This window comes from Gracilinanus agilis, chromosome 4, assembly GCF_016433145.1.
Source record: "Gracilinanus agilis isolate LMUSP501 chromosome 4, AgileGrace, whole genome shotgun sequence".
Classification (NCBI taxonomy): domain Eukaryota; kingdom Metazoa; phylum Chordata; class Mammalia; order Didelphimorphia; family Didelphidae; genus Gracilinanus; species Gracilinanus agilis.
Window position 1 is genome coordinate 12,873,814 of NC_058133.1, and position 14,919 is coordinate 12,888,732.

The 14,919-nt window shown below is 44.7% G+C and overlaps 1 protein-coding gene across 1 annotated transcript in view; it reads left to right on the forward strand.

Annotated features, from left to right (window-relative positions):
• The first annotated feature begins 12,212 nt into the window (after positions 1-12,212).
• Positions 12,213-14,919, forward strand: part of JAK1 (Janus kinase 1) — a 56,089-nt gene continuing 53,382 nt past the window's right edge. The window contains exons 1-2 of the mRNA XM_044674766.1: positions 12,213-12,247; positions 13,542-13,740. Of these exons, the coding sequence (XP_044530701.1) occupies positions 12,242-12,247; positions 13,542-13,740 (205 nt within the window). The 5' untranslated portion in view covers positions 12,213-12,241. The remainder of the gene's footprint in view (positions 12,248-13,541; positions 13,741-14,919) is intronic.

The following is a 14,919-nucleotide window of genomic DNA, read 5'->3' on the forward strand; positions in this document are numbered from 1 at the left end:
CCGGAACATCCTAAAATACGCTGTTGCTGGTGTCCTCTTGCTGCTAAAAATTGTGACAGGAAAATAAACATTCGCCACAGAAAAGGAAACTGAGGCTGGCCAGATGCGTTGTGTCCGGTGGCTCCTGGAATCCTGGCGTTTCAGAGCAGAATCGGGCTTATGCCGCCAGCGACTTCCTTCCCTCTCGAGTCTTCTGTAGACAGTAGAGAACGCGCTTTCCGTCAGCAGATTTTTCATTTGAAAACGGACTCGATTTTTATTCTCTTGTGTTGCAAAATATCATCGTTGGAAACTTAGTATTAGGGCGTTAGAGCTGGAAAAGGGCTTCAGTCTAATGACTGTACAGAGGAGGAGGCCGAGGACAAGGTGGGGAAGGCCTCGTGCGTCCTGCAGCCTCTTGGGGCCGACTCCTGGGAGCTCCTTCACGAAGGAGAAAAGGCTGCTTTGGGTGTTCTGAAAGGCGGCCCCTGGGAGCCACAGCGGCTGGTGAGCAAAATGGGAGAGATGGCAGCAAAGCGTACAATGAGGCAAATGCTTCCCCTGAGTTGCCATCCCCCGTTGTTTATCTTCTCCAGTGTTGAGAAGAGAAGCACACGCGAGGGCAGCTTGGTGGCCTGGAGACGGGAGGGCCCGGGTTCAAATGCGACTTTGGAGACTTCTCTAGCCGTGTGACCCCCCCAAGCGAGTCACTGATCCCCAGTGGCCTAGCCCTCGCCCCTCTTGTGCCTTGAGAGCCAATATCCAGCCTTGATACTAAGACAGAAGGAAAAGGTTTACAAAAGGCAGAAGCCCACGAAGGAAAGCCCAGTTTACTTCTGCACGCTGGGACTCTGGACCTTGCCCCGGAATGGGCCGGATCTTTGAGAACTTGGAAGGATCATTGACTAAGGCTCATCTCATCCATCACCCAAGATAACTTAATTAGGCAGCCAGGTGGTCTCATGAATGCAATACAGGAACTGGAGCGAGGAAGTCCTGAGTTCAAATCCCAATTTAGACACAAGAGATGTGATCCTAGGCAAATATCATTGAACTTGCCTCAGTTTTCTCGTCTGCAAAATGGGAATAATAATGGAACCTTCCTCCAAGGGGGATGTCATTGAACTTGCCTCAGTTTTCTCATCTGAAAAATGGGAATAATAATGGAAACTTCCTCCAAGGGTTCTAGTGGGGATGAAGTGAAATCGTATTTGCAGTCTTTGGCAAGTCTCAAATGCTCTTGGTGTTTAGGACTAGGCTAGGTAGGGATAGGAATGGCTAATTTTTATGTAGTATTTTGAGGTTTGCAAACACTTTACAAATAGTGTAAAAACCCTCCCAGGTGGGCGCTTTTCTGATCTCCATTCTACAAATGAAGAAACTGAGACTAAGGAAGATTCAGTCATTGGCTTCAAATCATGGAGCATCTGAGGCAGCATCTGAATTCAGGGCTTCCTGGCTCCGACTCCAGCCCTGTACCCTGTAGGCCACGCAAAGGACAGAGAAGAGCCGCACACTCTTTTGTTAGTCTGATCCAATCTGGGATACTCTGCTCAGCGTAAGGGAGGGAGACTCAGTTTTGGAGGACCCGGAACCAGAGGAGGCCAGCCAGGATGGAGAAGGCCCTACATCCATGCCATAGGAGGACGCGTAAAGAACTGTGGCGTGTTTCGTCAGGAGAAGAGAAGACTCGAGGGAGATAGGAGAATGCCTCTAAGTATCTGAAGAAACCATAGGGGCGGACATGTAGAGCTGAAGGGGTCCTAATCCGCCTCCCCCCATTTTCCATATGTGAAAACTGAGGCTCAAGGAGATGGAGTGACTTGCTCAAGATTGCATAAGCAAAACTAGAGGCAGGTCCTCTGACTCCAGAGGCAATTGCCCAGTGGAAGGGAACAGGGGCAAAGGGAAATGGGCTGCCTGATGAAGGAAGCTGTGATTTTCTAATCCTCACAATGATGGTTTCAGGCCAGCTGCCCCCTTAGGCACAGCAGCAGCTTCTAGAATCCCTGCCCCAGGAATGATTCCCTGGAGACACAAGAGTAGTCCTGGGGCCCAGGAGAACTCCGGGCAGCTTTGTGTGTGCGGACCCCTTGGGGTACAGCATGGAGAAGTGAATTCCATCCTGGACTTTGCAGGAAAAGCTGGTCCAGCTACTGTGTCAAGTGCTCCAGGGTGAGATGGAATGAGAGCCCATTTCTCAGGTCCCCTCCTTGCCTTATGGAGGCTCATCCTCTTCTCTTCCAGGCTTTTTCTCTGAACGTTAAGAATGTTCAGAACTTCCATGTAGACTTGAGTGTGAGCATATAGTGTAGCCTTTTCTGTCCCAGTTAAAGAGCCTGATTTCCATCCCAACTGGCCATGATTGTCCACACCAGTTCAGTAGGCATTTATTGATCACCTGCTGTGTGCTAAGATGCTCTATCAGCCCCTTGGGACACAAAGACAAAAGTGGAATTATACTGAAGGAAACAACAATGTAAGGATGACTCACATATTCTCTATGCCCTTTTAAGGTATATTTACACATAGGTAATCTTCTTATACATACCCACATATATTTGATCAACCTTGTGTAGCTGGTGCTATCAATGTACCCATTTTATAGATGAGAAAATTAGGACTGAGAAAGGCTAAATGACTTGCCAAGGGTCACATAGCTAGTAATTTTCCAAGGTAGGATTTTAACTCAGGTCTTCCTACCTCCATGTCTAGCACTGTATCCTTTGTTGCAGGATACACACATACTCTCTCTCTATCTCTGTCTCTCTGTCTGTCTGTCTCTGTCTCTCCCTTCCTTCTCTCTCCTCCCTCCCTCTCTCTCTCCCCTTCTTCCCTCTCCTCTTCTCTCTGTCCCATCTTGTTCTCTCCCTCTCTCTCTTCCTCTCTCTCTCCCCCTCTTTCCCTCTTCTCCCCTCTTTTCTCTCTCCCCACCCCTCTTCCTTCCTCTCTCTGTCTCTGTCTCTCTCTGTCTCTGTCTCTCTCTGTCTCTGTCTCTTTGTCTTTCCCTCTCTCACTCTTTGTTTCTGTCTCTGTCTCTATCTCTGTCTCTCTCTGTCTCTCTCTCTGTCTCTCTCTCTGTCTCTCTCTCTGTCTCTCTCTCTCTCTGTTTTTCTGTCTCTGTCTCTCTCTTTTGTCTGTCTGTCTGTCTGTCTGTCTCTCTCTGTCTCTCTCTTTTGTCTGTCTGTCTGTCTGTCTGTCTGTCTGTCTGTCTGTCTGTCTCTCTCTCTCTTCAGAGGATTACACAGAGAACTTAATGGAGGGGATAAGGAAATGCCTCATGTAGGAGGCAGCCCCTGGGTTGGGTTTTGAAAGAAGAGAGGTATTCGAAGAGTAGGAGGAAATAAAGAGAGTGGACTATCCAGGCATGTCCGACAGAATGTACCTTGGAAATGGGCACTTCATAGTCCTTCCCTGATGTTATCTGTAGGCGCAGGACTCATTTTCCTTCTCGGCTCTTACCAAGGAGATGACTGTGTCAAACATCACTTCTTACCTGAGGTCTTTCCTAATGCCCTGATCTCCCCTCTACTGATTGCTCCTCCCCTTAGTGCCTTGTTTCTCTTTTGAACAGACTTATTTTGTAGCTTCTTCCTGTAGATGCCTTCTGTTCTCTTCCCTAATAGAATCCAGTCTCCGTGAAGGCCAGCCCCTCTTCTTGTCTCTCTCTTTCCTCCTTGTTTTTGTCTCTTGTCTTCCTATCCCGGTGGTAGTTTAGCTTGGTGCCTGGCACGGAGGCACTTGACGCTTGCTGACTGATCTATAGAACAGGACCAGAAAGTGGAAGCCCGAGAGTGATTTGCTGAAGCTTCAGCCCCCAAATTATAATCTGATCCATTTGGTGTGTCCAAGCATGGAATAGAGAAAGGGGCCCTGCGAATGCGTTGGCATGAATTGTCAGTGTTATTGCGAGGCTATGGTGGAGTTTCCCTCCCTTGAGTTTCCATCTTCAGATCCCCAACTTTAGATCTGAAGGGAATGTTAGATATTATTTATTAGTAGTCATTATATTTTTGTTTTATAATTATATAAATATATGAAATACAATACATAAGATTATTTATATTCAAATATATTAGATATTGTTTATCTACAAACAAATACAGATGAGGAAGTAAAGTCCAGGGAAGTAAGAAACTTCTTTTTGGTCACTAAATGCTAGTTAGTGACAGGACAGAACTAGAACTTGAGATTCTGGAATCTCAGGTTAGGTTCTTTCCATCACTCTATGAACACTTAACACCTCCCTCCTAACAAATCATTGTTAGTTCCCTGTCGCTTAGGTGGACCTTGCACAGAGAGAACATTCAACAAAAGTTGAATGAATGAATGAATGAATGAATGATTAGTTTCAAGATGCAAAGGGAGGAGGACCTCCTTTTACCCCCAGCCATCATCACTCATTCATATCCGTTGACCATCATGGAATCCCAGAGGAGGAAGGAACCACCACGGAGCACGTCTCTACCCCTACAACGTTCCCAACAAGTCAGTCAGTTAATAGACATTTCTTCCCTGCTTACTGTGTGTCAAACGTTGTGCCGAGAACTTGGGATACTAAGGAAAGCAAAAATCATTTCTGTCCTAAAGGAACTTTAACTACATGACTTTATTAAGAACCTACTATGTGCCAGTCAGGCCGCCTACTGCATGTGCCAGGCACTGTGCCAAGTATTGATCCAAAGAAAAGCGCAAAGATGATCTCTGCCTTCAAGGAACTCAATTGATTATCCGCTTGAAAGAAGTCCTTGGTGTGGGGAGGGGGAATCTTCCAGGGCAGCCCACTTCCTTTTTGTCCTGTCATCAGGCTTCCTGAATCGGGCACATCTGACTTCTTCGTAGGCTGCTGAGCCCTCTTTTCTCTGCTCCAAGGCCCGCTAATTGTCCTCAGATTCAGGGGAACGGGAAGGGCAGGAGAGCCTCCCAGACACCACAGAGCTTTTAGGAAAATGGTATTGACTTTGGTGGCTGCAAAGATTCCTCTCATCTGGCTAAGTCGATTTCTCTGAGTGAAGGCAGGCTCCCCGGGCCCGGGAGGCAAGAACCGCCAAGCGATTGAACAGACATTGATTGTTTGATCATCCCTAGAAGTTTATTGTAAGTGAATCTGCACTCAGTGTTCTCAGGCCTTCCTGGAATCTGGACTATAATTGGAAAGCAGAGCGGCATGGAGAGAAGCAAGCATTCTCTCTTGCTGCCAAGAGAAAATAGCCGGTTTGATATTTATATTCTGACAGTGAGTTCTGCTGGTTGGAGTCTCCCTGTACGGGAAGGCTAGTTCCACCGGCGTGAAGGGAGCTGCTGGGCTTTGTGGGGGACAAATGCTTGAGACCCGAGACCCAGAGAAGCAAAGCCGTGTGGGCTTAAGGTATGTTCAGCTGCAGCTTGGGTCAGGGCAGAAAGAAGATCTGGGACTGAGCTGGACGGGGCCTCGGAAACCATCACATCCAAGCCCTTCATTGAACAGGTAGAAACTGAGGTTCTGAGGTGGGGAGTTGACTTGCCCAAGGTCATCTGGAGAAGGAAGGGACAGAGTTAGGATGTGACTCTTAACTCCTTCACTCTTTCCCTTCTTTTCTCTTGGCTTCTCCAAATGCCACTGGAATCCTTTTCTTAAGAATGCGGTCAATGCTAGAGAGATGGGTTAAAATGGGAGGCTTGAACAGCCCTTTTTGCTCCTTCAAAGTCATGGATTTTCTTCCATTCTATGTGGGCTCAACTATTGGGGCTAGCATATAGCAGTTGTGGGTCCCTGGTCAAATTCTAGCCCATCTCTGGCCATAGGAGGTTTGGTTTGATGGCCTCAAAGACACGATCCTTCCAGGTCTCCCTATCTAGGAAGAAGATCAAAATGTACTTGGTGGGGGTGTATCATGAGCAGAAGAACCAGAAATTCTCCTTTTTGTGAGTTTGATCATTTTCTGTTCATCCTTCTGTCCATCCATCCATCCATCCATCCATCCATCCATCCATCCATCCATCCCTTTTGTAGTGGCATCACTGTTTTATTGATAAATTTCATCTTGAGATGGCGCCCGTGCTCCAGTGAACTCGTGGCTAAGCCCATTCTTGCTTGTGTCCCCACCTCACAAGGCATTATGACCAACTAGAAATGAATGGAAAAGGCATTAGAAAATGCTTCCCATGTGCCAGGCACTGGGCTAAATTCTGGGAATACCAGTGCTAAAAGGAGCCGGCTCCAGCCCGAATGGAGCTCACCTTCTCATAGGGAGTAGCGGTGGGGGGAGGGAGAGCAAAGCTCTTTTGGTGCCAGGACTCAGTCTGAGGGGTGATGAGTGGGACAGACGGATGCCCCTTTCCAGAAGCCATGATGGCGTGGATTCTATCACCAGCTTCCTTTTTGTGTTTGTATCCTTAGAACTTGGCACAGTGCCCGGCACATAATAAGTGCTTAGTTTTTTATTCATCGATTCCCGGTTATTAGGTGAAAATCAGGGGTGCATTAGGCAGTCTGTTAATCAATAAGCATTTATTAAGCACCTCGTCAGGCAGTAAGTGAGCATTTATTAAGCACCTACTATGTGCCAGTCACTGAGCTTAGCGCTGGAGATACAAAAAAGGGCAAAAGACAGTCCTGTCTTGGAAGGGCTCAGTTTAATGGGGGAGACACTGTGCAAACCACCTTGTACAAGCAGGCTGCATGCAGGCAAAATTGGAGATGACAGGACAGGGAAGGCTCTTGTGTTAAGAGGATCAGGAAGAGGAGATTCGAGCTGGGACTCGAAGGAAGCCAGGGAGGCCAGGACAAAGAGATGGGGAGGGGGAGCCCGTGAAAATGCCCCGTGTCTGCCGATGGGGGCCACGTGTGCAAGTCACAGAAGATGCCAGAGGTTGAGGTAACCGGTGAAGCGTGTTTGTACTTTCTCCCTCACCAGTCAGGACCGCTGAGTCCCAGAGCAAAGCTTCAGGGCTGAGCTGGGTTGCCTCCCCAAGACGAGGGGGAGTCTCGGCCAGAGGGCGCTTTTCAGAGTGGGAGAAAGGGGGACAGCAGCAGGGGGGGGGGCAAGATGCCTCCAATGGCTGGCTGAGATCCAGAGAATCCTAAAAAGCGCTGACAAACCGGCTTACGAAAGGTCTTTGGGTTTTGGGCCTCGTCCACCTTGTGCTTTTCTTTCTTCTTTTTTTACACTCTTACCTTCCATCTAAGAGTCAATACTGCATTGCTTCCAAGACAGAAGAGCGGGAAGGGCTAGACAGTGAAGATCACACAGTTAGGAAGTGTCTCAGGCCATTTGTGAACTTAGAACCTCCCATCTCTAGGCCTGGCTCTCAATGCACTGAACCACCCGGCTGCCCCCTCATCCTTCTAAGGCCTCGGAGACAGAGAAGGAACCTCGGGATCCACTCAGTTCAGTCCTCAGTTCTGCTTCTTTGGGGAACTCTCTTGCCCTTCCCCTGCAGGTGCTTGAGAGAGTGCTGTGTACACAGCAGCATCTGCTCAGTGGTGTTACCTGGCTAAGCCTATGACGTGGAACCCTCCCATCTGACCTTCAGCCCATTGCTGGAATTGGGGTGATTTCCCGAGGGACCCCCGAAGTCACCTCTCTATAGTTCTTCCAGCTGCCCTGGCATTTAGGGTAAACAAACCCCCGGGTTCTCTCCCGATGAATGCTGCGGCCATTTCCTCAGGCTGAGATGGTCCAGAGGGTGGGAATTAGCCCCCCTTGGCCAGCTTCTAACATTTCCCGAAAGGGATCTCTCCCCGCCTTGAATGTCTCTGAAACATCAGCTACTATTTCTTTTCCTTTAAAAACGTTTTAAGGGCGTGTTTTGTTTTCACCTTATAGACACCGATTGCCCCCCTCTCTGCGGGGTCCCTTGGCACCGAGCCGAACTCTGGAGCACGACCAATGCTTCAGCGACCTCACCTGAAAGCTCGCGCCACGCTCCTGTCTGGGGCTCCCCCTTCCATCTTTTAAATTGTTTTTTTAAAATGAACTGAAATCCGTGTTCGCTCCTCCTCAGCCCACTCACCGCATTCTTCCTAACAAATAGGTTCAGCAAAGCAGGGAAATGGCCTCGTTGGTTGAACAGGAAAATATGGAGGTTTCCTGCCGCCCACCAAAGCCATCATCTCTGTCAGGGCAGCCCGTTTCCTCGTCCTCGTCCTCGTCGGTCCCCCGAAATCCGGGACCGTCCTGCTTCTTACAGCTTTCAGACTTGTGTGTCTTCATAGTATCGTTCCTGGCGAAGCTGTTCTTCGGGCTCGGCTCCTTTCATTCTTGATAGGTCTGTAGAAGTCCTCCAAATTGCCCATTCTTCATAGCTGATGTGGAAATAGGTCTTCCTTGACTTCACAGGTAGAATGAGTATCGGATTTCTTGCCTTTTCCATAGGCGAGGGAGGCACAGAAGGAGGAAAGAGAATTTGGAACTCAAAATAAAAAATAAAAACTATATATTTAAATACATAAATATATTTAATCAAGTATAAATTTTTAAATATATATTTAAATATAAATAAACATACCACATACACATAAATGAATATATGTCATATATTATATGCAAACATAATATATGACACATATTATATATGAAATATAATATATGGCATAAAAATATTCTACATGAAATATAAATACAATGGCAATGGTTCCAGTAACTTTAGCACCTGCCTCATAAATTGTTCTTATACTATAGATCTGTGTTGGCAAACCTATGGCTGCTCCTTTCCCCTCTCCACTGCGCCGGAGGACATTTTTTCACGTCAACCTCTCCTCTACCCAGCAGCCCAGGGGGAACAACGCTTCCTCCCTCCCCTGTCTGGGGTAAGAGGGCGACTCACATGCCCTTTGGGCACTCGGTCTCTAAAAGGTTCGTCATCACTGCTGTAGAGGTTTAGTATACATTATTCGCCTGGTTTTGCTCACTTCACTTTGCATAGATTCATAAAAGTCTTTTCAGGTCTTTAAAATCCATTCCCTTGTTTCTTCCAGCACACTAAGGTACCATCCCATTCACGTCCCACACTCATTTGATCATTCCTCAATGGATGGCCATCCCTTTAGTTGGTGGTATTTGACCACCATAAAAAGAGCGGCTATCACTGTTTCTGTGTATATAGGACCTTTTCTGATTTCTTTGATCTCTTTGGAGCATAGGTCTAGCTACAGGTGTTGCTGGGTAGATGTACCATTTAATAACCTTTTGTGTATAATTCCAAATGGCCTTCCACTATGGTGGTCTCCATTCCCCTGGCCAGACATCAACATGCCCATCTTCTCTCAGGCTCTCCAACACTGACTGTTTCCCTTTTTTGGTCATCTTTGCCAATTTGATGGGAGTCAGGTGGGATTTCAGAATTGCCTTCAGTTATATTTCTCTAATTAGTAGTCATTAAGACTGTTGCTTTCACGTGATTATCTATAGATAACCTGAGTTTCCTCCCTTGAGAACTACCCATTCACATCTTTAGGCCATTTATCCATTGGGGAATGACCCTTTTTCTTATGAGCTTCAATCAGAGAAATTTGCTAGAAAGACTTTCCCTCCAGTTCATTTTCCCCCTTTTGGTCTTGGTTTTATTGAGTTGGTGAAAATTTTAAATTTTATGTAACCAAGATGATCTGTTCTTTCTTCTAGAAATCTCAGTATCTTGTTTTTTGGTCACAAACTTCTCTTTTATTGATAGATGTGGTGGGTATTTTTGTAATTTTGTTTATGATGTGACCTTTTAATATTTAGGCCATGCATACCAGTGGAACTTATCTTAGTGTAAAACATGTAGTTTTGATCTAAATCTAATTTCTTCTATACAACTCTCAGCTATTCCTAGCAATTTTTTTTCAGACAGTGACTCCATATTCTTCTATATGGAGTGTTTCTGTTTATTGAATATTAGATTATTAGATATATCTGCTTCTATAAGTTGTGTCCCTAATTTATTGCACAGATTGATCTTATCTTTCTATTTGTTAGCCAGTACAGAATTATTTCAAGAAATATAGTATAATTGGAGCATAACTGGAGACTTGCTGCTAAATTCCCTTCATTCCTATTCTTCATGATAATCCACGAGATTCTTGACCTTTTTTGCTTCCATGTGAATATTATTATTATTATTATTTTTATAGTTCTATGAAATAATATTTGGGTAGTTTGGTATTCGGTTGAGTAAGTCAACTAATTTAGGCAAGATTGTCATTTTATATCATTGATTCATCCTACTTTTGAGCAATTAATATCTTTTCCAGTTATTTAGGTCTGTCTCAGACAGGAAGGACTGGGTTCAAAACAATCTCTGATAGACTAGTTATATGACTTTGGGCAAGTCATTGTCTTGGCACCTTCCTAAATCATAAATTGAGATCTAGGAAGGACCACAGCGGCCATCTCGTCCAACCTTGTCATTTTGTAGATCATGGAAATGATTTGCCCATGGTGCCACAGCTGAGTGTCCAAGGTAAGATTTGAATCTAGGTTTTCTTGACTCCAAGTATGTGATGTCTCCACTGTCTTAAACAGTTACAAATGACCTATGAGGAAGAAGTCTTTACAGCAGAACCTCCCCATGTTGCTGAAATCACAGTTCTTTCAGTGAGGAGAGCACCATTCTTGGAGTTGGGAAGTCTTGAGTTCAAATTTGGTCTCAGACATTAGCTGTACAACCCTAATCAAGGTACTTCTCTGTTTACCTCAGTTGCCTCAATTGTAAAATGGAGATAAGGGTTGTTATAAGGATAAAATGAGATAATAATTGTAAAGTGCTAAGCACAGTGCCTGGTATATAGTAGGTGCTTAATAAATATTATTCCATTCCCTATTTGAATTTTGTAATCATTATGTAATATTGTTATCCTGGTTCTTCTTGGCTATTCATCAGTTTGTACCGTCCCGGGCTTCTCTGTATTAGGCTTACTGTTGGCACTGTGATTACCCCTATCAATAAGCACCCACTTTCTTTCCAGATGGCTTTTTTTTGCCACTGCTAAAAGTATTCTCATTTTTTCTTATGCAACTTGGTTTGAATCTCCTCTGTATGTTATCCCATGCACTTTGGATAAAAGCTACTTGTGCAGGGCTCTAATTATCTACTCTAAGGCTGTATATTTCTGGAGGGCAGGGATTATGCCATTTTTTCCCCTTGTCCTAAGCACAGTCCCCTTCATGGAATGGACACTTTTAAAAAACTTCAAAGATATTTTATTTTCTCAATTACATGTAATAATTATTTTCAATATATGTTGTTTTACAAAATGATAAGATCCACACTGTCTCCCTCTCTCCCTTCCCTTACCCCACTCAGAAATAGTAAATATTTTGATCTGGACCATACATGGATTCTCATATAAAATCAAACCCCCAAATAAAAACTGTAAATAAACTGATATGGAAGATAATATGCTTTGATCTGCATTAGACTTCAATAGTTCTTTCTCTGGAGGTGGATAGTATTCCCTGTTGTAAATCCTTAAGAACTGATGGAGTGGATTCTTAATAAGTCTATAGAATGGAATCTTGCTGAACTACTTGACATTTCCTTGCATCTGAATCTCTAAATCTCCCTTGGTCAGTCTGATTTTGACTTGGAATTTCTGGAGCAGTGAATTTTTATTCTCTACTCCGCAGATCCAGCTTCCCTTTCCTTCTTTCCTTCCATTAAATTATAAACTCTTTGAGGGCAGGGGTGATATTTTACTTCTTTTTGGATACCCAGTGCCTGGCACATAGTAGGCACTTCATACATGCTTACTGATGGGTCTATCAATTGGTTCCTATCCCTAGAGTAGGAGAGCTGATAAAGGTATTTTACTTAACTGTTAACTAGGGTCAGAACTGAGTGGAGATGGGAGAATTCCTAAGAAAGTGGACAGAAGTCTTTTGGGGAGTTGTTTTACAGTTATTAACCAGAAATGTTATTAACCAAATGGTGGTGGGTTTTGCTCCTACACTGGTCAGAGTTCTTGCTTCCAGGAAGCAAAAGCCCCGGCTCCATTTCTAAGACCAAACAAGACAATATTTGCTGTGAAGTCTCTACAACAATACCTTCTTGGTCCCTCAAAGACCATGGTGGCTTTTTAATATAAGTTTTTTCCTTCCTGCTCAGATGCTCCTTTGCTGGTTGTTCTTTATTAGTGCGGGTTGAGATGTCTTGTGTTCTTGTCTCGAAGGGATGTACTCTTGGGCTCATTTCTTTCTTTCCTTTTTTTCCCTGCTCAGATCAGCTTGTGAAGTGACTCAGAGAAGGTGAAGACAGTTCATTCAGCTGCTTGAGGACGAGGCAGCAGACAGCCGAATAAATGCAGGTATGTTCATTTGCTTATTGTTATCTGAAGGAGGAGGATGATAATAATCATAGTATAGCATCTTAAGGTTTACAGAGCACTTTTCAGATGTCATCTTATTTGAGCCTCACATCAACCAGCATTGGACCTGGAATTAGGAAGATCCAAGTTTGAATGTGGCCACAGATGCTTACTTAACAAGTTGTGTGACCTTGGGCAAACCTTCTGTTTACTTTAGTTTCATTATCTGTAAAATGAACTGGAGAACTCTAGTATCTCTGCCAAGAAAACCCCAAATGGGGTCACAGAGGACTGGGCATGATTGAAAAATGACTGAACAGCAACAATGGATAGAGCTGGTCTTGGGGTTCGAGACCCCTGGAGTCTAGTCCTGCCTCAAACACAGACCAGCCACATTGCCCTGAGCAGAGCACTTAATTTCTCCAAGACTCAGTTTCCTCAGTTATAAAACTGATTAGCTGCATTTCTTTGAGTCACAGTGGTGCGGTAGAGAGCGTCCGTCTGAGAGTCGGAATGTTCAAGTCCTGTCTCTGACCTGCACTAGCTGCGAGACCTTGCATGAGTCACGGTAGCTCTGTGCTTTAAGAAACTCTGTAAGAGTACAAGGTGCCCAGTCGGTGCCCGCTGATTTGTATCATCAAGGCAGCCTCAGCAGGAGATGCCACCATGGTGGGAGTCACAAGTTTGGGGAAACAAAACAAACAAAGAAATGGGGGGATGTGTTGCCAAGTAATTTCCAGAGAAAGAAAGCTCTGCAGCCTGGTGGGAAGGCTAGGGAAGACCCTGCCCAAGTGCCTTTTCTTATTTAGTTGGTTTTTTGAGGTGGAAAATTGCCCTCATGCCCACCTTACCCTCTCGGGGACCTTCTCTGAAGGCATTATTGGACCTTTTTCAACAGTCTCAGCAAAAAGGAATCTGAGCAGTCAAGAGAAGCCCCATGACTTGAGTGTGTTGGTCTGGGGTCTCTCTCCAGCGTGCTTTAGCTGGTTCTTGGGGGACTCCATCTGGAAGCAAAAAAGGAGCCTCAAAAGGCAGCTAAATCAAGGGGAAGCTGGGCCCCAAGCTCGAGGCGGGTCCTGAGACCAGAGGATTCAGCATTTAGGGTGGAAGATCAGAATGGAAGCTTAGCAGATGCTTTTGAAATGGAATTGGATGGGATTCAGGGGTAAGCTTTCCTGGCTTCCCTCTTCTTTGGGAGGTGGAGAGGGGACCCTAGACTTGCTCCAGGGGTCCCTTTTGGAGCTCCAGGAGCGTGTTTAAGCTTTCCCTAATTTCCACTTCTCTTCCCAAACAGTATCTAAATTTCAAAGAGGACTGCAATGCCATGGCGTTCTGTGCAAAAATGAGGAGCTACAAGAAGAACGAGGTGAATCTGGACGCCTTGGTGCCAGGGCTGGAGGTGGTGTTCTACCTGTCCGATAGGAAGCCCCTCCACCTGCTCAGTGGCGAGTACACCGTGGAAGAACTCTGCATCAAGGCTGCACAGGAGTGCTGTGAGTATTCTGAAACCAGCCACAACCCAAGCCAGCTGCAAACTGGGAGAGGACACCCCATCCCTAAGGCAGTTCAGTGGACAGAGCATTGGGTCTGGAGTCTGGCAGAGCTGAGTTCAAATCCAGCCTCACAACACCGACTAGCTGGGTAATCCTGGCCAAGTCACCTCACCTGTTTGCCTTGTTTCCTTATCTGTAAAATGGGAATAATAACAGCACCTCCCTCCCAGAGCTTTTGTGATAATCAAAAGGAGACAATATTTGTTAAGTGCTTTATAGATCTCAGAGCGCTGCAATAATAATTATCATCATTATCCACTTACCATGTCCATGTCATACTCATTCTAAATCTACAACTGAGACTATTCCCCTGCCATGTTCATGTCTTTCTGTCTACCAACCTATCTATTTACCTATCTATGTATCCATCTATGTCTCTCTGTCTCCTTCCATCCATCCATCCGTCTGTCCGTCTGTCTGTATCTCCATCTATCTAGCCATCTGTCTGTCTATCTATCTATCTATCTATCTATCTATCTATCTATCTATCTATCTATCTTTCTCTTTGTCTATCTGTCTATCTATCTGTCTATCTATCTATCTATCTATCTATCTATCTGTCTGTCTGTCTGTCTGTCTGTCTATCTATCTATCTATCTATCTATCTATCTATCTTTCTCTTTGTCTATCTGTCTATCTGTCTATCTATCTGTCTATCTATCTTTCTATCTGTCTATCTGTCTATCTATCTGTCTATCTATCTTTCTATCTATCTATCTGTCTGTCTATCTGTCTATCTATCTTTCTATCTATCTATCTATCTATCTATCTATCTATCTATCTGTCTGTCTGTCTGTCTGTCTGTCTGTCTGTCTGTCTGCCTGTCTGTCTGTCTGTCTGTCTGTCTATCTATCTATCTATCTATCTATCTATCTATCTATCTATCTATCTTTCTCTTTGTCTATCTGTCTAGCTATCTGTCTATCTATCTTTCTATCTATCTGTCTGTCTGTCTGTCTGTCTATCTATCTGTCTGTCTATCTATCTATCTATCTATCTATCTATCTATCTATCTATCTATCTTTCTCTTTGTCTATCTGTCTAGCTATCTGTCTATCTATCTTTCTATCTATCTGTCTGTCTGTCTGTCTGTCTATCTATCTGTCTGTCTATCTATCT